The sequence below is a fragment of the Erpetoichthys calabaricus genome, chromosome 11, assembly GCF_900747795.2.
Source record: "Erpetoichthys calabaricus chromosome 11, fErpCal1.3, whole genome shotgun sequence".
NCBI classification, from domain to species: domain Eukaryota; kingdom Metazoa; phylum Chordata; class Cladistia; order Polypteriformes; family Polypteridae; genus Erpetoichthys; species Erpetoichthys calabaricus.
Window position 1 is genome coordinate 79035504 of NC_041404.2, and position 24189 is coordinate 79059692.

Genomic DNA, 24189 nt, shown 5'->3' on the forward strand with positions numbered 1-24189 from the left:
TGCACTGTTTGTATTCCCCTGCATTAATGAACCCTTACGCTGTCGCCCACTTAACTGCTCTACCTCTGGACCGCTAAGGACTGTAATCTAAAATAAATAAATAAATAAAACTTTACTACCTTATTTGCTCCTACAGCCCCTTGTGCCTGATCGGCGTCTTAACACTGGCCTCTTACCTGTGCACCGCTGAGCCTTCCCCTTTTACTGCTTTGAAGTCAGCCGTGGCCTTTTTTTCTTTTCCTTTAAGGAATCCCTGTTACGATGACTCGGTTATTTGCTTACAAATGCCGATATCAGTTACTGCTGCTTTCTACCCTACCTCCTAGATGCTAATTCAAATACAGATAACAGGTACAAGTACAAGTAACTTTTCCAAGTGCACCTCCAAACACCCAGCTACTTTTGCTCTTGTGCAGGCGAAAAAAAACCCTTCTCAACAGCCTCTAGCGTTTGCAAAGCACACGTCAGTGACTATACCATATTCTAAGTAGCTATAAGAAATGGATATTATATTATTGAAATTAAGCAAACACTTAAATAAATGTAACTTTAACATTGCTTTCTAAGATTGGTACTTATAACACCTTTACGAGTTTGCTGGACATCCAGTTTCAAAATAGTGGCCATTGATATGGAGTTGTTCAAAACCTCTGTACTTTGTGGTCATAACAGTGTCCACTCTTCAGGCATTTGTGCCTAATCAGCCAAAAGAGCATTTGTGAAGTTAGGTACTGATGTTGGATGAGAAGACCCGGCTGACGTTCCTCCACATCAAACTCATCAAATTTATGGATCTTGCTTTATGCATAGGGACACGTTCATGCTGGAATAGAAAAGGGCCTTCTACAAACTTTTGCCACAAAGATGTAAGTGCAGTCAGTCAGTCATTTTCCAACCCACGATATCCTAACACATTGTCTAAAATGTCTTTGTATGCTGTAACATTAACAGTGCTCTTCACTGGAACCATGAACAGCCCCTGACCATTATACCTTCTACACCAAACATTATAGGATATACTATGCAGTCCAGATGGTAGCATTCTCCTGGCATGTGCCAAATTCAGATTCATCCATTAGACTGCCAGAAAACTCCCAGCAAGCATATTTCCACTGATCTGGGGTCCAATGGTGGCATGCTTTCTACCACTCCAGGCAATAGTTGGCATTACATAGTGATTTTAGGCATGGGTGCAGCTGCTTAGCCATGGAAACCCATTTTATGATGCACTTTTTTCATAGTTCTTGTGCTGATGTTGCTCTTAGGTCTGTTGTGAGAAAGATGCAATTTTTTTGCACTTTGCACTTCAGCACTCTTGAGCCCCTCTATGAGTTTGCATGGTCTACCACTTTGGTGGCTGAGTTGTTGTTGCTCCCCGGGTGGGAGGGGCTGAAACACCTGAACTCAATAATTTGGAGGGATGTGCAAATACTTTTGGCTACATGGTGTATATGTGGGTTTTCCCTCAAACATCACAAAGATGTGCAGGACAGGTGAAGTAGTGAATCTAAGTTGGCACAGGAAGGTGGGCATGCCTGACAGTAGACTGCTGCCCATATACAATTAGCTCCCATTTTAAGTTCAGTGCATGTATGGAAATGTTGTTATTTTATGTTGCATTACTTTATCTAATCAAAAACAAATCAAAATATTAACTTATGCTCTATTAAAATCAGTGTATAGTGTCTCCTCTCAAAATATTTATCTAAAAATTGGATAATTATATGTTACATACCCCACGGCCCTGCTTAGGATTAAGTGGGCATAGAAAATGGTATGGTAGATAAGCATTTAGAAATATTGTGTCCTGGGATGGACTGGTGTCCAATCAAGTTATGGTTCGTGCCTCATTACTGCTTGGGCGTACTGCAGCTGCCTTGAGCAGGCTCTTACACTGCAGAGATGAGTGGATAGAAAGGCCAGTATACTTTCAGAATCCTGTAGCTTAGAAATGTTTAATTTATTCATGTACATCAGATGGAAAAATAATATACATTAATGGTCCTGCTCCCCTGGACCAATTTTTTTTAAAGCATCTTGAGTAACAGAAGATACATGACTTGACCCCTGAGATTAAAATAAATACAAGAGCAATACCTATTAAGTGTGTCACTGAAAGGTCTTTTCCACGTCAGTTTCTGGTAATGTCAACAAGATACAGGCACAGTATGGTTCCTCATTTTGATTGCAACATTGTGGTAAAACTGAGGGTAAAAGGTTGCAACCAATGCCAAAAGTTTTCAACAATACAGTCAGTCATGTTTTACCATTAGATGTTATCCAGATATACAGAAAAAAACTAACTTTGGGGAATTTGGCAAGTTTGTAAAGATCTGGGTAATGATCTATTTAAATGGAAAGTTTACATTTTTACAAGCTTGTAGGTTATAAAATAAATAATGAAATGATTTATTTCTTCAATAAAGGTGCACTTTTTCCACTAGAATAAAATTTTAATATTAATAATTTAGTTAAAAAAGTATTCTAAAGCCACGTCATTCTGTCCAAAATCTCTCTATTTCATTGTGTACCATCTCAAATGGCCATCATCCATTCATCATTCTTTTCAGACTAGAATTACACACCTGAATAGACGTGCAGTTGGAATGAACTGGAGACTCTACATTGACTTATGACTGGTAGTGGGTATGGTGTCCCATACAGGGTTTACTGCTGCTTTGCTCCTGATAGACTCATGTCTTCCAAAACCAAGTACTGGACCATACTGTTTCAGAAAGGGGAAAGGATGAGACAGAAATTTAATATGTTTAATTCAGACAAGTAATGACATTTATTACAAATGTAAGTATTGCATATGTTGTATATGATATATATGCCGTATATGGCACAGCAATGTAGTAGATAGCATTGTCACATTACAGCTCTAACATCCTAAAATTGAATCCTTCACCTGGTAAGATCCTGGATGGCTAATAATTTTCTTGATCTGAATCAAAATAAAAGGTAGGTGCTTACAGTGGGTCCATCAGCTAACGCCCAAATTGGTCTTGAACTTCTGGGCTCTTTCTCTGTCTTTTACAAACCTCAAGTCCGCAATCTTGGTGTTATCTTTGACAGTAACCTCTCTTTTGAGAAACAGATTAATTCTGTAGTCAAGAGTCTTTTAGGTAAGATCAAGCCTTTTTATCTTCTAGGGATCTTGAGAAAGCTACTCATGCTTTTATGTTTTCTCGCCTTGATTACTGCAACTTGCTGTATTCTGGGATTAGCAAATCCCTGATACGCAGGTTACAGCTGGTACAGAATTCTGCTGCTTGCTTTCTGGTTGGGGCAAGAAAGTCTGATTCTGTTTCTCCAATATTAGCTTCTTTACACTGGCTGCCTGTCAGTTTTCAAATTGATTTTAAAATCTTGTTGCTAGTTTTTAAATCTTTACATGTGCTTGCTCCTGCCTATTTATTTGAATTGTGTGCTTTACACCAGCCATCTAGAGTGTTTAGATCTTCTGGTCAGTTGTCTTTTGTTGTCCCTCATACCAAGTGTAAAACTAAGGGGGACATGGCTTTTGCAGCTGCTGCTCCTTGCCTGTGGAACTCTTTACCTCATTACATAAAGGAGTCGTCTACAATTGAACTGTTCAAAACAAGATTAAAGACTCATTTCTATTCACTTGCTTTCCGTGACCTTCAGTAATACTGATGGTTTCCTCATTGTGATTATGTAAACTTCTATTTATTATTTATTTATGTTCATTTATGTATATTCATGTTATTTGTATGTTTTTTTTCTTCTTTTATTGTAAAGCACTTTGGTCACAGCATTCCTACGTTGTTTTAAAAGTGCTATATAAATAAATTGACATTGGTCGTTGGTCTGTGGTGCTTGCACATTCTCACTTTTTCTGCGCAACATTTGCTGGTCTTTCTCCCACATTCCCAGAGATGCACAGTCCAGCTTAACTGCCAATGCCCAAATGGCCCTGTATGAGTTTGAGTGTGGCCCACAATGGACTCTCGCCCTGTTCAGGGAAGTTTCTTGTCTTGCTTTCAGTTGTGCTAAGGGTAGGCTCCAGCTCCTTGTGACCTTGCATTGGATTAGGTGGGTCTGAGTGTGTTATACTGTACAGACAAGTAAAATTATATTCCTGATAATTAATTTACCTTTTAGAATTGTATTAGGCACTTCTTTTTGATCAGTAGACATGAACAGGGCACCAGTCCATCATGGGGCACACTTATACACACACCCACCCTTACTGTTAAACAGAATCCATTTGTAACATTTTGTATCATGTGAAATCATATTCTTGATTAATAAAAAAATAATCAAGAATTAAAATCTACAGTATGTGTGATGCTGAGGTTTTTTTTTTTTTTTGGTGCCTCAGCTGCTGGTAATATTTCACACAACAATATATGGATTGTTCATTTGTCTGTTGACCTTTCTTGATTTACTGAAGGAAGCTTCTGCAGACTTGCTAAACTTTCTGTTTCAATTAAGACTGTATGCACTGTTATGAATATGACAATTTTATTATCATTTATGAATTGTGAGCAGAACTTACAGTACTTATGCAGTAATTTTGTTTCTGTTATCTCTGTTTCAGTACTGTACTCTTCATATTGTATGCAATCCATAACGTAGCCATCTTCCCTCATTGTCAATCCTTAAAGCAAATTTTTCAATGACCAGTTAGCAGCCTATTTAACGCTTTAGACAGTTACCAAACTGAGAAGCTCTACTTCTGTATAGCAAACATTTGCAAAGCATAACTTTCCTGCACTCCTTTTGTTGACACACAACCTCAAATATCTTTTCAAATGCAGAGATTTGCTAATGCAGACAAAAATGCATGAAACAGAATCAATGTCTATATACGCATGTCTTAGTGTAGGCATCTGAACATTGGCATCTATTGGGAATGCAAAGTATTTGCTTGTTTTTTTTTTAAAAACTATAATAGACTAATACAATACATGTTTTAATTCACCTTTCAGTTTAAAAGGTCATATCTCAACTACTGTGACTAAGTGTTGATGACAAGTGAAAAGGAAGAAAGCAGAAAATAAATAAAAAATTGCAAAAAAAGAAAAAAACAAACAAAAAAAAAACAAAAAAAAAAACTTAGGAACCTAACTGGAACAGAATAAAGTACATCTGGGAAAAAATTGCCTCTACATCAAAGTTGCCCTTAGTGAACCTACCACAGGGACCACCTTTACATAACAGTGTCAAGCTCTAAAATAGAAAAGCTCAGGTGCTGTCACAAGATAAAGAAATTTATTTCTATACCACATTTTAATAGAAAGAATGTAGCATTGATAGATAGGTCTTTATTTATCATTATATATTTACTACTCATCCATTCTGTAAAGCTATTAATACATTTGATCAAATGCACAGAGCTTCAGTGTTATTGGGTTCTATAGATAAGTAAAGCTGTATGTCATGTGCACTACACTATCAAGGTCCACCAATGCATATTCACCACAACTAACAAAGAATGTTCTACCTGTTATATAAGACTGAAACCTTTACAAAACCTATGCAATATACAGTAGTCATTTTTATCCAGTTTTATTCACTTAAAACCAGCATTTTATCCAAGTAATCCTATATTCTTTGCACTAAAAAATTATTATTTAACAAACTATAAAAACAACAGTATTTTTCACTTGAAAACCGCTTGTTCACTGGCAATCTACCTTTGTTTTTGCTTCCTTAGGTGTGTTGAGTCTTCTATTATTTTTTCAGCACTGTGGCATTTCTATGGTCATTTAGGAGGTAGTTAAGCAGACTGGTGCACACAATGACTGTGTTTCAGTCAGAGTGAAGCAAGTTCTTGTGAGCACAATATAGTTTTGCTATTAGGGGTTCCTATTTTTTCAGGACTTAAGAGTTTTGCACCACGTATTGTTCCTCCATATTTTTTTGGCTTTTTGTTGGTGCCAAAATCAGGCACCCTTGCAGAACATGTACACATCAATTTGTACATGCTGTCTGGCTGTTAAAGTAACTAATAGATCATCTAGAGCAGGGGTGTTGAACTTCGGGCCTGGAGGGCCACAGTGGCTGTAGGTTTTTATTCTAACCCTTTTCCTAATCAGTGACCAGGTTTCAATGCTAATGAACTTCTTTTCCCTTCATTTTAATAGCCCTGTTTTTAAGGATTCAGTGCTCTGAATTATTTTATTGCTTCATTAAATGACAGTCAAACAGAAATGAGACATGAAACAAGCCAACAGATGACCAGCTAAATTGGGGCTTCAAACTCCAACCAATTTCACTTGAATCACTTTCTTAATGACAAGCCAATTCTTGATGTTAATTAAACTAATTATTTAATTCCATGGCTTGTTGTTTCTCTCATGCTGCCACAGCAGACATTTCCAAAACTGTTGATTTTCAGTTTTTTCTAAGAACACCGTCAAAATGTTTTGGTGACCTGAGAGATCAACCTTCCTGAGACCTCCACCTTTATTTATTTACAGATATTGTGGCACAGGTAAGCTGGTCATGTGGTGGCTTGTTTTGTGTCTATTATTTAGCTGCTAATTATGGAAAAAGAAACAACAAAGGGGTTGAGTCAAGTTAATTAAAATTAAGGCAAAAGAAGCGAATTAGCTGTAAAAACTGGTCACTAATTAAGATGACTAGAATGAAAACCTGCAGCCACTGCGCCCCTCCAGGACTGGAGTTCGACACCCGTGATCTACAGTGTATTTTCCATATGTGTGAATTTATTAAATTTAATAACAACACATATACTAATCCTTTCCTGTGTTCGGAATATAGAGGGGTGGTGCAGCATGTAATGACCTAGCCTGCCAGCTACAAAACAACATGACTGTTTCTTTTGTGAACTGGCTTTCCATGAGTCTACACGTAAGATGTTGGGTACAAACTATTCTTGCCTAAAAGTAAAATATAATCTAGCAAAACATTTTTTAGCCTGCTTAATCCAATTCAGAATCACAGAGTAGAGAAGCCTATCTTGTCAGCACTGTCAAGTAGGGCAGGAGCCACCTCAAGACAGTGTGCAAGGCTGTTCCTGCATTCTCAGCCACTTTGGAATACCTAATGAAATTAACCTGCACATTTTTGGAGTCACAACATTAAAACAATGACTTGCAAGAATCTGTTAGAAAGAAAACCAGGAGCTATTAAGGGCCTCACTGTTCAATAGCATTTTCAGTATTAATGGTTAGGGAATGGCCTCCAAAAGTGAGAACAACAGCAACAACCTCTCTACTACTCTTCACTTAAATTGGTGTCTCCTGACAACATGGAGCTGTTATGAAGTTAAGTAAAGGTTAAATATATTATTTCTATAGTATAAATGTACCCTCTTTTCATTTATTCAGTCCGCTTATTCCTAATACAGGCTTAGAAAATGTACCTACAAAACATAACCTACTCAAACCTACTTAATCCAATTTCAGGTCATAGTTCAATTTGAGATTATCCTTGTAGCATTAGGTACAAGTCCAGTGTAAGACCCATTTATGCACACGGCAACACTCCAATAGCCCAATTAGGAGCTGCCAATCAAACTAACATGCACATGTTTGGGGAGATGGGAACAAATCCAGAGTACCTAGAGGAAAATTAATGTAGACACCGAGACAACGTGCAAACTTCATACACTATATTTATGAAGCAGCAATGTTAATTACTGCACTACTGTGCCACCCCTGACAACCTGTGGCTCCAGAAAATAAGCCAGCTGTTGGCAGCTTAAAAAAAGAAAGATCTATCATCTACCATCTGTCACCAAACACATTTACTTCAATGTAACATTATGAGGAGAAAAAGACAGTCGGCAGTAGTCTCAGACATGGGACAGGAAACTGGCTCTGGACGGGATGCCAGTGTTTCACAAATTATCCTTTGCGATTATGTTTCTGGCAATGGATGTAAATCTATATTTTTCTCTTTATCTCACAGGAGAACATCAATTTCTGGAAACTGGAAAACCAATACAGGATCTGCAATGCTGGAGCAGGTGGCAATGTCTGACAGGTACTGCTGGCAAAGACAGGAGCAGCTTAAACCACAAATTTGTTTCCTTTTTGACCTTGTTTTATACAGTATGTGTATGTGATACCAACCTACTGGGCCATAATTATTCATATCATAAGTAAACATTTCTGTAAATTAAAATGTAACAAGGTTTTCAAATATTTCTATTTTGCAGGTATAGACTGTGGGTGGATTCCTGCTCAGAGCTGTTTGGGGGCCTTGACATTTGTGCTGTAGAGGCTCTCCATGGAAAGGATGGCAAAGATTACATTATTGAGGTGAGCAGTTACAATGTGATGTTATGTTGTTTCTTAATTTACAATATGCAAGTTTCACTTTGTTGTTTTTAACTCATTAGCTGGACAACAAACAACTACCACCACATGGGATTCATCTACATAACTGATCAGAGCAGCATTTATTTACACCAGTCTTTAGAAAGCTTCCTGTCCCCAAGTAGTCACATTTAAAAAAAGTTAATTTTTTGTAGTTTCAAGCTGGTTGAACAGGTTCAATAAATTAGGAATTCTAACTTGATTCTGTATGTGTGTGAATGTGTGAGTTAGACATGCGACCTATTCAGTGCCATGCTTGGCACTCAACCCTACTGGGTACAATTAAACTCACAGCAGCCCTTGCAGTCTGAAGAAGCAAGCTTAGAAAATTAGTGAACACTTGTGATATTTCAATGGAGAGCAAAAAGAAAAATTACATTTGTCATATTTTCTCAAAGGTAAATTTTTGCCTATCAGAAAGAGGCATATATACTGTATTTGTCGAGTCAGATAGGTCAGTATACTATATTTGACATTTCTGGTAAATGTACTGCAACATTGCACCAATGCTCTTCACTTTATGTACCTTGTGCTATCAAAGAATATCATACACCTACTTATGTGTTTCTCCTCCCAAAAAAAAAAATCTGCACTTCAAATTAGGTGCTTGGGTTACTAGACTGAGACTACTTTAGAATAAAAGCAAAATCAAGGGAGGAAGAGCTAAAGTATGGTATGTTAATTGGCAAGACATTTCTTTTATAAACAATACAAACATTACTCATTTGCCCTTTATTGATTTTAATTTTAAAAATCAAAAATTCTGAAATAAGCCCATGATGCCCTAATTTGGGGTGTTCCTAACAAATGTAATTAGATAGATAGATAGATAGATAGGATACTTTATTAATCCATCCATCCATCCATTTTCCAACCCGCTGAATCCGAACACAGGGTCACGGGGGTCTGCTGGAGCCAATCCCAGCCAACACAGGGCACAAGGCAGGAAACAATCCTGGGCAGGGTGCCAACCCACCGCAGGACACACACAAACACACCCACACACCAAGCACACACTAGGGCCAATTTAGAATCGCCAATCCACCTAACCTGCATGTCTTTGGACTGTGGGAGGAAACCGGAGCGCCCGGAGGAAACCCACGCAGACACGGGGAGAACATGCAAACTCCACGCAGGGAGGACCCGGGAAGCGAACCCGGGTCCCCAGGTCTCCCAACTGCGAGGCAGCAGCGCTACCCACTGCGCCACCGTGCCGCCCTACTTTATTAATCCCAAGGGGAAATTCACAATTATAAAATAATTTAATTATTTTCTTTATTAGATTAGATCAACTTTATTAACCTCATGGTTAACATAAAAAACAAACATTAACATAAAAAAAAACAAGAATACAGACTCACTGGACAGATAACTGAGCCAATCAATCAATAAATAAACCTAACAAGCACATTGGGTGGATGCATTGAATTTCCCAACAGCAGTGGGCAGAAAAAAAAACCCTAGAGGTACTTCTTAGCACACCATGGTATAATGAGCCTGCAGCTAGAAGTACTCTAAGAAACTGCCTCCTGGAAGGGATTTTTCATGATGCCAGCCAATTTTGCCATCATCATCTTTTCCGCAACAGCTTCAAGTGTCCAGAGTTTCCCTGTGATACAGCAGCCTTTCCTGATACGTTTGTTCAGGCATTGTGCTTCTTTTATGCTCAGGTTGCTTCCTCATCAGACTGCAGTATACAACACCACATTGGCTACTATGGACTGATAGAACATTTACAGCAGCTAGCTACACACATCAAAAGACCCGAGTCTCCTTTGCAAGTACAATAGTAGTATGATGTTTGAAATATTAAAATGTGCTTCAGTTTTACTGTTTTGAAATCTAAATATTCTTGATTGTAATAGAAATGTAATTTTTCACCATTTGATAGGGTTTACAGAGGGCTAGATCTCTAGTAACGGATCAGAAATCAAAAATAACTTTGTGTTTGTAATCACTGATCATAAAATAGTCTGAAATGAAACCCCTCACAGTTATGTTTGAAATTTGTCATTTTTAATCTTCTGCAGGTGGCTCTTCGAGGGCTAGGACCACTGGTAGAAAATCAAATATCAAAAGTATTTTCATATTTGGGATTATCTACCTCGAAATGGCATAAAATGACACTCCACCTGCCTATATTACTGATTTCTATTTTTTCAAAGTTTATTAAAAAGGAGTAATTTTGACCCCTTGTATTCCATTAGGGGGTGAACATCTGAGGTCAGTTGTTGTGTCATGCACAACTTCAAGTTCTTTTGAGACACCCATTGGTTTACTCTTTATCATAAAAATGAGAGTTTTATAGGTCTAGGAGGAAACCCCAAAAAGCTTGACATCTTGCATAAGTAAACATCAAGAGGAGTCAAACAGTACATTGTATCTGAGGATTTTCTCGTTTCAGTGAGTCAGGAGGTGCTAGGCAAAAAAAAAAAAAATAAAAAAATAAAAAATCATGAAATGATTTCAAAGCGTTCGCAAGGAATTCTTATGAACTCAGTAATAATAAAATACTTTGAGTACTACAAGGTAAAGTTCAAAGTAACAACTCATTTTAACACTCCTATTTTTATCAGATATACTTAAACATGAAGCCAACAGCTAAAAATCACATTAACAAAGCATTTGACGCACAGTGCTGTGGCTTGTTTGTCATGTGAGTGTGTGTGGAAAGGTGCTAGACTGAAAATGGAGACTGACTTAGATCACCTTGGCTTTTCCTTTCTTGCTTCTGTAAAAAAGAGAAAAAAAAAAATCGGGAGTGAGCTCCCTTCGAGTTTCTCAAATACTGGGATGGAGGAAAAAGTCATCAGAACCACTTCCAGTTGTGCAATGTTTCTCAAATATCATATATTTTTGTTTCTCATCATAACTGATAATATCGATACACAATCATTTATCTCTATTTATAATTAAACTTTATATTAAAATTACTATTCACACTTAAGAAGGTCAAAAAAAGTTGTGGAATTTTTTCATGATTATATACAAATTAAAAAGAGTTATATTCACCTAAAACATAGAAAAAGTGTTAGCATCTTTATATATAATCTTCATTTGGATCTTGATCTTTGTTTGTCTGCGAATTCAATGCCTTGTGTGGTGTTCCTGCTGTGTTCAGTAGAGGGCGGTAGTGATGGAGGAGGAGAAGAAGTGAGGGGGAGGATCATTGGATGAGGTTGGAGTGTGGTGATTAAAGAGGATTGAACTAAAGGAGACTACGTGCTGTTTGTACTGGCTGAATACACAACACCTTGGTTGTTACTTTTGTTTACAAACACTGTTGATAGCACTCTTTGCGTTTAGATCTGGCGTCGACACCACTCTGTGTTTAGATCTGGCGTCGACACCGTGCTTTGTGTTTAGATCTGGTGTTGACACCTGCTTCGTTGTCGAGACTGTGGTTTTTTGTGTTTCTATCGACCGTCGTTGGCAGCACTTCGTCCAAATCGAATGTTCACCCACTTCTTGGAGTCGGCAGTCAGAGTATATAAGTCTGACACACTTCTGTGATTTTCCATCAGTCGGTGTTTGGAGTTCAAGAAAGAAGCATTGGTTCTTCCTTACTCTTTGGATTGCAACAAAGCAACCTGCGAGACTGGAGAAAGGTTGAGAAGAGATTGTGAGAGGAAATGACAGCATCATGAAAACGAGACGGACTGTGAACGGAGAGAAGCAGATATGCTCCTCCACCACCACATAATTACTATTCGGACAGTGATTCCGAGTAGGCCGTTCCTATCGAATCAATGTCCAAGGGTTTTGTTTTGTAATTTTGTTTCCCTTATAAAAATCATAATGCTGTGCGACGAAGGGCCCAGTTCACGACTGGCAGCTGCATTTAAACAGGGAGCCCTTCACAGACAACTTTAACACACGCAACGTAGTTGGGCGCATATGGCTAGTTATATAATATTTGTTGCAATAAATTGCTATCGGTAAAACTGCATTTAGCCACATTTAATTATGATAATAATGGTGGAAATAAAAGAAATATAAAATTAAATGTATTACCAGGAACACAACGAGGGCGTAGCAGCTTATCGCTCCCATTACATCTTTATATTTAAATGGCACGATCAATGTTTACACACTATTGTTAAACTGATGATGTATAAGTTAAAATAAAATTAGTAATAGTTACTGAAAGTGTGTTATATTGAATACAGTTTTTAATATTGTGTACACATTTATATTTCCATATTACAAAAAATTTGGATGGTTATTTAAATAAAATACTACTTCTGGTTGAGTAATTTTTCTCAAATTTCATATCGGTTGCTTTTTACCATTATATCTATACAAAATATGAATCATCTATCTATAATTATAATCATAGTTTACTTGAAAATTTGTTAAAGTATTCAGTTTAAAGTACCACTGCCAGAAGTGGCCCAGAAGTTGACAGGATTCCTTATCTTTGATATAAAGCAGGTGTACAAAACCTTATTGACCTAGGTCAAAGCATTTTGAGTTATCGTGCTTACACACAGACAGACATAATTTTAAAAATGGTATTTTCGGAACTCAGTAAGGTCTAAAACGACAAGATTCATCAAAATCTCAAGGTCGAATTTTTTCACGATTCCTAGACTTTCTCTATACTATGTATACGAGAAAGTAAAAAATTGCAAGTGTACAATTTACTTAAAAAAAAAAGTAACCCAAACCCTTAAAATATAAATCTTTTATATTCTCTTATATATTATATTCTCTTATATATGTCTCTTTTTTTCTGAATTTGAGGTCTTTTATTTATATGAAATATTGAACAACTATTCTACTGATGGAAGTGGTGCCAAAAAAATGCTGCAGTGTTGGCTATCTTGCCATGTAATTGTTAAATAGCAGTTGGCTGCTAAAATTAGAACGACTTGTAGTGTGTTTGGCAATATGCTATCAGTGCGTGCTCCCAACCAACCTGTGGGGTCAGGAGTTTTTATAAGCATGTGTAGTTAAAGCAGAAAAAAATATGCAGTGACTCCTGTACACAACAGTAAGAAACACTCAGAACTTCCTAAAGAGCTGTTTGGTATTTATATTTTTGTTAATTTGTCGTTTGAGTGGAGAGTTGAAACCATTCCAATGTGTTGATCTTAGATGTTTGTGTAAGAATGTGACTAATAAGGGACTGTTGACTCATCTGGGATTAGTTACTGCCTTGTGTCCAGTGCTGCTATTCCCTATGAGTTACAATAAGGTAGTTCAGAAGACAAGTATTTAGGCTAAATTAACCTCGATTTGAAGTCAGCATATTTCCTCCATGTTGTCATGGGTTTCCCAAAGGTATGTAATCAGATAGATGGGCTTTAAAATTGCCCAATTTTGTGGAGCTGTGCTTCAGATTGTTTTGCAACTGACTATTGTCCCATTCCAGGCTGGTTCCTACTAGGTCCAGTAACACATGATCCTAAACTGGATTACACCAGTTTGGAAAATGGATCTATCAATTAGAGGTGTAGAAAATAAGTTGGGGGAAGTGGGATCAGGGAGATCTTTGGACTCAGTAAAAGCCTGAAAATCATAAATATACTGTAGGTGGTCCCTAAAAATAACATACATAAAGATATAATTTTAATCCAGGATGCTGAATGAAGTCACAGCAATAACCACTGCACTACACTACCATTGCCTATGAAAGACATTTAAGCTTTTTTATTTTTAGATGCTATATAGTTTATTTAGTCATTCATTGTATAATTCATTACCAAAACCACTTTAATTCCTATCAAAGTTGCTTGGCCTTGAGCTTATGAATGGTTGCTGATTATTTTTAGATGCAATACAGTTTAACCAAGTTGATGGCGCCAATAGTAGAAAACAGGAATTGACAGATATTGCCGACACCGGCATTGTTCATGTAGCACAGTAACACTAAATGCTGTGCTTCTGCATTCTTTGTAATTAAGCATCACCAACCATCTTAATCGGCACATCTTGGGAGGAAAACCAGAGAATGTTTGAAAACACACACACAGAATACACGGTGCAAATTCAGACACAATGTAGATGACTGTTTACTTTTTTTGAGGTAGACTTGACTTCTTTAAATGTAAACCCGAACCATTAGACATTCTCATAATTGCAGTACCCATGAGTCAGTGGTAGCACTTAAATAAATCTGCTAAAAACACTGATAGCAAAAACTAAAGTGCTGTAATTAGACAGAGCTTTGCTTGACGTGTACTTAGTTCTGCTGTTGTGGCCACAAAGATGCAGACTGCCATGAAACCTCAAAGCAATAGCCAGCTTAGCTCGTCCATGGATGAATCGTGTATAGAAGAGACCAGCTTAACAATGCAGTGGCATGTACTTACCACTACGGAGCTCAGATCAGAGGGCATCCATCTAATCATAAACTTGACTTTAACAAGTTATTCTTTATGAAATTTTAGGAAGGAATTTAATTGCTCATATGTCTCTACATTAAATGGTTATGCAAATAACCTCGATTTGGTCATTCTCGTTATGAAAAACCTTTCCTGCAGTTGCTGCAGTGGGTGATTTTTAGAGATGCACATTAATTTTTAAAGGAGAACCAAACTGATGAAAAGCAATTACAGTAATTTCAGCTGTCTTCAATTCAGAAGGGTCCGTCTTATTATCTAGTATCCATTTTCCAATTTATTTTTCATTCACCATTTACCTCTCTGCCATACAGTGCCTTTTAGCCAGGAAAAAGATACATTAAAAATTCAACACTACCTCCAGAGATGTAAGAGCTTTAGAGAAGTGTTCTCAATGACAGGCACAATCTGCCAAGATAAATTCTTCATTCTTTTCCTCTGTCCTTTCCCTGACAGTAGTTTCACCAAGGTCAGATGTAACTTATTCATAAATCATCTTCAATCATTGGACTAAGCCTTAGGTCCTCAGAATATCCAGTGCCCTCCTGAAATGCTTGAAAACTGTATTTACTTCCATTATTCCCATTTATTAGGAGTGTTAGGTACAGATCAGGTCAGGTTGAGGAGCATACACTAGTACAGCATGTTGCCACACCCATCACACAACAAAACAGGTCGGGTTCCTGGTTGGCAAACACTAATCCTACCACCCCTCATCCCCGCTCCAGTCACATCATCCAGAAAGTATCATCTATTTGTTCCATCCATGTGTTATGTGGGCATCCCCTAGGCCTGGTCCAGCCGCTCGGACCCTCAACAATTCGCCACATGGCCATAGTGACATAACTGACTTTCCCTCACAATGCAGGTAATGTACCTCATTCAGGACTCCATGAGCAACCACTCATTCAACACAAAGTCAAAATAGAAGTGCCCAAGGTTTCTCTGAAGAGACACAATACCGAAGGAGTCCAGTCTTCATCTCAGGTCACTGGATAGTGTCTGTGTCTCATAACTAGGTGTGGGCGGTATGACCAAAATTCTATATCACGGTATTTTTCTAAATTATCCCGGTTTCACGGTATTCGACGGTATTTTTTTCCCCATGCATGAGTGGATGTTAACCACATTTTCCACTGCAATTACTGGCTAAGAATAACCTATTCCACTGTCAAGAGTATTGTACATTGTACAAAAAAAACCATTTTAATGTGCACACAAGTATTAATACAGTTTTACATTGCCCCATAAAGTGATAGTTTTCAAGGGGGTGGCACTAATGGAGAAGGTATCACATTGCATGACAGATGCAGTCAAAATATAGAACCTTTTTATTGAACAAATTTTGCAAAAACAAACTATAATTTTGACAACATATTTTCAACCATACAAAGAGGCATTTAGACTTAGTAAAATATCCAGAAGTGCTTGTCAAAAATTGTATTGCACCGAATATGTCTTAGAAAAGGAATAAATAGTAAATATTTTTTGTAAACCAACTACACTTTCTGTTAATGTTAACAATCTCTGTCCACAGACACGTTAAAGTGACTTTTTAAACAACTTTATCATCATTAAACTGCATAATATTTAAACTAATAAATAATAACAATAAAATAAATAATAGTATTGTTACTGATAGTTGCACTATTACTTCAAGACTTCATGCCCAGGTGCATTACACAGTATTCACCAAATTAAAATAAAATAAAACAAGTGCAACTTGGTGATGACATCTTTACCAACTGAACCATCATTTAGGCAAACTGCATTAATATGGACCTTGCTTCAAGCTAAGCTATACTGGGAAGAAAAAAACAAACTATATGTCGAGAACAAAGTCAACATTTCCATTTTATTCTCGCCGTTTATGTCGAGATTAAAGTCGACATTTCCACTTTATTCTCGCCATTTATGTTGAGATTAAAGTCGACATTTCCACTTTATTCTCATAGTTTACTTCATACTTAAAGTAGAATGTCGTAAACTAAACTTCTTCCTAAAATCAATGTTTAATCAATTACTTAATTTACCCCGTCATAAATTAATGCAGCACATTAAATGCTTTGTGTTACGTTCCCCGACCCAGTGGTTAATCACTACGCTTCTTAAACTGACTTCCTCCGCACTAAGAGAAGACAGCGATCACCATACAGAATCCATTCACTTCATGATATTCCTGCTTTCTGAAAATTTAGAATGCCAAGATAAATACTTGATATAATTTTCATGATGAAATGCATTAAAGCAGGTATTACACATGCACGGTAGTGAGGCGGTAGTGCTGCTCCCTCGCAGTAAGGGGTCCCCAGGTGTATGTTCAGTGTAGAGAACTTTATGGCAGGTGTGACGAGGCTCCAAAAAACTGGATGTATGAATAGCTATCGCACAGGTTTAACTTAAATACTGTGTAAATGTTGGGTTTGTGATCTGCTGGTCGGAGACACGAACACAGAATTCAATGCATGTTCTTCTGAGCTGGCTATCTTTATTGCATGCATGCTGTCTCTATCTGACCTACCAAAACCCCAGTTCCTTTCCTTCCTTTTTCTTTCACCACATAACCAATCACCACACGATAAACGTCTTTGTGAAATTAAAACTAGTTATAAACTTAGCCCACAGAGTGTTCAGAACTTTAAAAATATCTTCGTTATACATGTTTAATTATGCCATCCATTCAGAGTTGCGCCCATCTCTGAACGAGTCGCCAGCACATCGCAGGATGAATACAAGCAAAACATACACTAGCAGGGTCAATATAGCACAACAAAACCCCACATCCTACATGACTTTGAAAGGAAACTGAAGCACGCCGAGTAAACCCACCAGAAAAACATGCAAATGCAAGGCAGGCACGCCGCCGTGCCCCCATATGATTAATGCATTTCACCATGAAAATTATATTAAGTATTTATCTTAGCATTCTAAATGTTCAGAGAGCAGGAAGATCATTAAGTGAATGTATTCTGTGCGGCGATCGCTGCCGGCGCCTCCTCTTAGTGCAAGAAGTCAGTTTAAGAATCACTTAACACAAAGCATTTAATGTGCTATATAACTTATGACGAGGTTTGAGAAAATCTAGTAAATTAAATATTCATTTTACGATGAAGTTTAGTTTACGATGTTCTACTTTAATGACAAATTACGAGAATAAAGTCAACATGTCGACTTTAATCTTGACATAAATGGCGAGAATAAAGGAGAAATGTCGAGAATAAAGTCAACATGTCGACTTTATTCTTGTCATAAGCGTCAAGATTAAAGTGGAAACGTCGAGAATAAAGTCAACATGTCGTCACACTATTACACAGTACCCAGGTACATTACACTGTATTGAAAACAAATAAAACAAGTACAACTTGTCTTGCAGTATTATCCAGTAGTATAGAAACAGTATTTACACATCTGACCTTTTAAAACTAAAGAATCTCCAGGCGACGCACGGGACTCCTTTTTTTCGGCAAAAGTTCTTCTGTTCATCATGTTCAACTTTACTTTTAGTTCAGTTTCGGAAAGCTCTCTGTCCATTTTCACTGCGCGGCATACCTATGCTACCGCCCACTATTTGGTGGTGTAGCAGTGAAAAAGAGCCCTAGTGCAACAAATCTATGTTTAGCGGTGTAGCAGTGAAAAAGGTCCCCACTTGAACAGTTTCCCGCTGCGCCACTTTCCGAACGTTGTTTAGGCAATTTAAACCGGTGTTGCGGTATAAGAAAAATCCATATCATAAAAAAAATAAAAAACGGTTTTCAGTATGAACCGGTATACCGCCCAGCACTACTCATAACCCATAGCAAGACAGGAAGCAAAAGGACTCTAAAGGCTTGGACCTCTGTCCTTTTGCATAGATATCAGGAGCACCACACACTCCTTTCCAGCAACATCATGACCCCCCATGCTCTCCCAATCCCCCATGCTACTGACTTCATATGAAGAGTCACCACCGACATGAATGTCACTGCCGAGGTAAGTAAACCTCTATAGACAAGGTCGACATTCTCTCTGCAGACAGACAGACAGACAGACTGCTGATGGCTGTGCCCAAAAGGTTGTTAAAGGCCTGGATCTTGGTTTTTATCCAGGACACTCGCAAGCCCAGACACTCAAGACTTCTCGCTCAGTTTCTCAAGAGCCCCAATCAGAGCCTCCTTTGAATCCGCAAAGATCACAAAGTCAAGATCAGTGAATCTTTCTTCATCAACAGATACCCCAGAGCTAATGGACCCCACAACCTTGCCCAACACCCAGTCCATCCAAGCATTGAACAGAGTAGGAGCAAGAACACACCCCTGATGAACCCCAGAATCAACTGGGAAAAACACAGAGGTTCTGCCTCCACTCTGCACAGCACTCACAGTACTACTGTACAGGCCAGCCATGATATCCAGGAACTTTGTGGGGATCCAGAAAAATCTCAGGATGTCCCACAAGGCTGCTTAATCAACTGAGTTGAATGATTTCCAAAAATCGACAAAGGCATCAAAGAAACTCTGCCGATATTTGTGTTTGCACTCGATGAAAACCCTTAGTGCCAGAATGTGGTCGATGGTGCACTACTTAGGCATAAAACCAGACTGCTCCAGTCAATGGTAGATGAGCAAGTGATCATGGATCCTACTGAGGATGACCCTAGCAAGGACCTTACCCGGCACTAAGAGCAGTGTTATCTGCCTGTAGTTGCTCCAATCCAGGCAATCACCCTTCCTTTTCCAGATAGGGACAACAAGTCCTGTTTTCCAGTCATTTGGGATGATGAATGTCTCCCAAATGGAGGCAAAGATTGTTTGCAATGCCAGGACAGCCTTACCACCATCCTGGAGAAATTCACCCCGGATATCACAGATCCCTGCAGCCTTCCTTACTCTCAGCTGGTTCACCACCTGTGCAATCTCAGTGAGATTGGGTGGTTCACAGCTAATTGGAGGATCAGCTTCAAGAACCATGGACCCAGAGATATCCAATGTCCTAGCCGGAGGATCAGCTTTAAACAGCTGCTCAAAGTAGCCAGCCCAGCGGGTCACAACTGCAATGTCATCCGTAAGGTCTGTTCCATCAGCCGCCCTGACTGAGACTTTTCAAGGAACAGGTTCAGACATGTGAAATGCTTAGATTCCTCTGTAAGTAAGCAGGACATGGGTTACAAGACCATAGATGATGTGTTACTTGCTCATAGATTCCTCTAACACATGCCTCCTTATCTGCCCTCAGAACCCTCACAGCCGTCCTTCTCCGTTCCCTGTTCTGACTGAAGTTGTCATCAAGCAGTGTGCTGCGACTCCTCTCGGTGATATCCAGTGTGTCCTGCGAGATGAAATACCTCTTCCAGGGAACACTGGTAACACCAACACAACCCTCAGCAACCTTCACGGTCTTGTCACAGAAGGTCTCCCACATCACATCAGGAGTAGCAGTTGTACCCAAGTCCGTAAGTTCCTCATACAAACTGCGTGCACACTCATCAGAAAGAGCCTGATCTTGGAACCTGGCCAGGTCCAGCCTCATTCTCCTGGTTGGTGGTAGCCTACTGGACCTAAGCTGGATCTTCCAAGTAGCAACACCAAGTTTATGGTCAGAATTCACAAACTGGGCACTTCTGTAAACCCTTCAGTTTTGTAAGAGCCTCCAGTGTCTGCCCACAAGACACTGTCCAACCAGGATACTGTGATCCACAGCCTCTGACCTTTTGCAAAGTCAAGAAACATGGAGCCTCTTTCACCACAGTCGGCAGATCCATGGGGAGCGACACAATCCTCATAGTCAGCCCTGTCAGTGCTAGTGGTCATACTGAAGTCACCCATGACCAGAGGAGTGTAACCTCGCAGGTACCCATTAACCACTGAGTGAAGCTACAAATAGAATGTCTCCTTCACCAAGACATCACTCACTGTGATCGGAGCATACACTGAGACAACAGACAAGGCATCTAGAGAGTGTCTTAATCAGAGTCTCATAATACGCTTGTCGAAAGGAGTGACATCGGACACCATCAACCGGTGCTGATCAGCCACAGCAACAGCTACTCCCTGAGTATGACAGCCATCAGAGCAACCAGGCAAATAAAAAGTGTACCCAACTACAGAGATCTGGCCAGTCCCAAGTCTGCGCACCTCAGAGAGTGCCGCCACTGGGATGCAGAGTTTACAATGCTCCTCCGACAGCAGAGGATGATGATCATCATGTGAGAGAGACAAGACGCCTCCGCCTACCTGGATGGCTGCCTCAAATTGGGACCTGGAGTGCTGCCATGCAGTGGGTGATGCCTTGGCACCTGGCCAGTCCCAGGTCTGCACACCTCAGAGAGTGCCGCCACTGGGATGCAGAGTTTACAAAGCTCCTCCGACAGCAGAGGATGATGATCATCATGCCAGGAGAGACAAAACGCCTACGCCTACCCGGATGGGCTGCTTCAAATTGGGACCCTGAGTGCTGCCATGCAGTGGGTGATGCCTTAGCACCACACCAGTTCTAATCCCAAACAGTCCTGATCCCATTGGCTCTACGACGGTTTTGACTCTTCCGGGAAATGGGGCTCCCAAGGGCATTCCGCCATCTCCTTTATAATGAGAGCAGCCTTCCTATGGGCAGCTGCAGCAGAGCTACTCCCACAGAGAGCAGAAAGGAGTCCTGTCTGTCATCTCAGCAGCTGCATGAAGTTTTTTTTATGGTGGCTGGAGTGCCAATCCTGCCACCACCCCCCATGATTTCACTGCAAGTTGGAGGACAGCTTGCAGGGCTGGATGCAGTTTAACGTCATACCCAGGACAAAGTGTTATGTACCCAAACTTAAAAAAAAAAAAAAAAATATATATATATATGGATGTCCCTCTATGTGGTTTTGAACTCACAAGCTATTTAAATAATGTCATGTATATACAGTATATATATATATATATATATATATATATATATATAAATCACACATTTATCTCATTTAGGTGGTCGGCTGCTCTATGCCTCTCATTGGAGAACACCAAGATGAAGACCGTGGTCTCATAGCCGACCTGGTTCTCAGTAAAATGAACCAGACCATGGCGAGAACACCAATTCCATCTCCAGTTCGGCCGCCTACAGCCCAGACAGCCCAGACAGCCCAGGTATGTTGGAACTGTTTTGTTTACAGTATTTCTAACTTCTGATCTTCCACTTTATCTCTTAGAAGGGAGATAACAAAGTGTAACAAACACTGTAAACCTTAATTATTCCTTAAAATGCTAAAGCAAATATGATCAGATAGTGAATAGTGCACTGCCAAAGTGGAATCTTGTTTTTATAAAGCGGTTTATCTCATTTTCCCATTTCCAGTGGCTTATTAGTACTTTTTGATATGGGCCTTTAGTGGAATCTAAAAATCCCAAAAGAATCTCACATAAATATTGTTATCTTGTGTATGTTCATGTTGCACTGTTAAAGCTTTGATTCTGTAACACTTTGTATTATAAACAAACAATGGCCCTGACATGACTATGGCACAGTGTCTAAAATAATAATAATTCAGTAATGAATAAATAATTGCACTGTTGGGGAAAATCTAGTATAACAATACACTATAGAATGCCATAGCTAGGCTTGTTTTCGGATTAATTCACTTACTAAAAACAAAACTTACCATTTTGTCTGTTTGCTATTCACTAATTGCCCCCTTTCATTTGTCATTCTGTCTGTCCAAACTACACTCCTCTACCTCGATTAGCCCACAATGCAGCAAGCTGTCTCACCTCAGCCTGCCCAAGCACAGCAAAGACTTCCTGGAACCCAGCAAGGACCCCCAGCCCAGCAGCGTCCTCCTCCACAAGGTGAGTTCTATATGAATCTTATTGCTGACACATAGCTTCAATATGAATATAGTATGGAAGGTCAAATCTAGAGCTACAAAGCAGAGTTTAAATCAAACCATAGGACTCACTTATTGACATGCATATATCCACTTATACAGGGCAAATTTAGAGCGGTCAAATAACTGAGCATGCAAGTCTCTGGGATTCATCGGTGGGGGCAGGTGAAAAAAAAGGGTAATTTAGAGTTTGAATTATGGCAAAAATCAAATGATGGTGGTTTGCTTCCAGGTCTAAATACTGAATCAAAAAAAAAAAAGTACACCGTATCTTTTAAAACACATTAGCATTGTGCTGGTCACCCCTTCTCCCATTGGTCAGCCATATGCAAACTTTAGAAGATGAGCCAATATTTGTTTCATCAATGTACTGTCTAGTGACCTCATTAAAAAAGTGTAAAAAATATATAAATACTAGGGGCTCTGCCCCCTGGGTGACTGGATATACAATTTAAAGAGATTGTTATTTTCATGGGAACTGTTACATATGCATTATAGAACTAACTATTTTACATTTCAGTGAGTAATTAACCATAGTTAAAAACAGTAAAATGTAGTAAATTGAAAGAAAATTGTTTCATGTTGTTATATGTATTTGTTGCGTTATACGTTTTCATTCTGTTTGTCTTTGATATTAAAGCGCAAATACTTTGTAAAATTTAACTTTTACTTTAAAACTTCAGTAAAAACAATATTTGGGATGAACTTTTCTTCAATATCATATTGAATTTTGATTCCATGTTTGGACTTACATCGTGAAAACGCAATGTATAACTGTCCGTGAGTGAATATCATTTCTCTCTCTCTCTAATAAATAAACCGACTTTTCTTTAAACACTTTTTCTTTTGAGTCCCAACATACTGAATCTTTTAAATTAGGTCCATGAGACATGTGTTTAATGACTATGTACCATAATTCAGGATAGGTTTCTGTTAGGTTTGTCTATGCTGAAATTCCAATCTATATCATCAGCAGTTAATAATTTATTTTTCAAAGTAACCAATAAATGCATGTGAGGCAAACCCCATTTTTGAAATTCGAGCGTGTAAATGTATGCTCTGATTTGACCTAACACCGTTTCGAGTTCTTTCAATAAAACTAAGACTTTTTGATAAAACAAATCTACCTACGATGTCGAAATATCCAGAACCGATGTAGCCGGTGGCATTGTTCTCAAGAATCGAAGAATTTCTGGCCACTGTGGATTGCAAGTCATTGTAATAAATAAATTTGGCCAACCAATAGTTCGGGATATTGCCATTGCATCACAATATAACTGTTGCAATGCTCTTGGACTACCTTGATATGATGATGGTAATATTACTGCTTTACCTACTTTGAATTTGTTGGAGCTATTGATATTTGAATTTTGAACATGATCAATGAGACCTTGCATATGTTCCATTCTAAGTTTTGCTTGATTTGATTTAATAAAGAGACGATTAGCTTTGACTTTTAGATATGCATTAATAATGTAATGTTGTGATAGATATTGAGATGACAGAAGTGGGTTAAATACATTTGGACGTATCACTAATTTTGACCCGAAATCTTGTGTGGGTGTTATTCATTTATCTGATTTCGTGTGTTTAATATTATACAATCATCCTGTTTCGCCATCTGGGAAAAGCATCGGAATGAGGCGATTTATTACACAGAAACGATGAAATGTGCTTTGCTTTTGGATAA

General features: G+C 38.6%; 1 protein-coding gene across 4 annotated transcripts in view; it reads left to right on the plus strand.

The window, feature by feature from the left end:
- syn1 (synapsin I) overlaps nt 1-24189 on the plus strand; it is a 326193-nt gene that overhangs the window by 253238 nt on the left and 48766 nt on the right. For all 4 annotated transcript variants that reach the window (XM_051933641.1, XM_051933643.1, XM_051933642.1 and 1 more), the window contains exons 8-11: nt 7909-7983; nt 8159-8261; nt 21604-21762; nt 22359-22461. In XM_051933641.1, coding sequence (XP_051789601.1) covers nt 7909-7983; nt 8159-8261; nt 21604-21762; nt 22359-22461 — 440 coding nt within the window. The remainder of the gene's footprint in view (nt 1-7908; nt 7984-8158; nt 8262-21603; nt 21763-22358; nt 22462-24189) is intronic.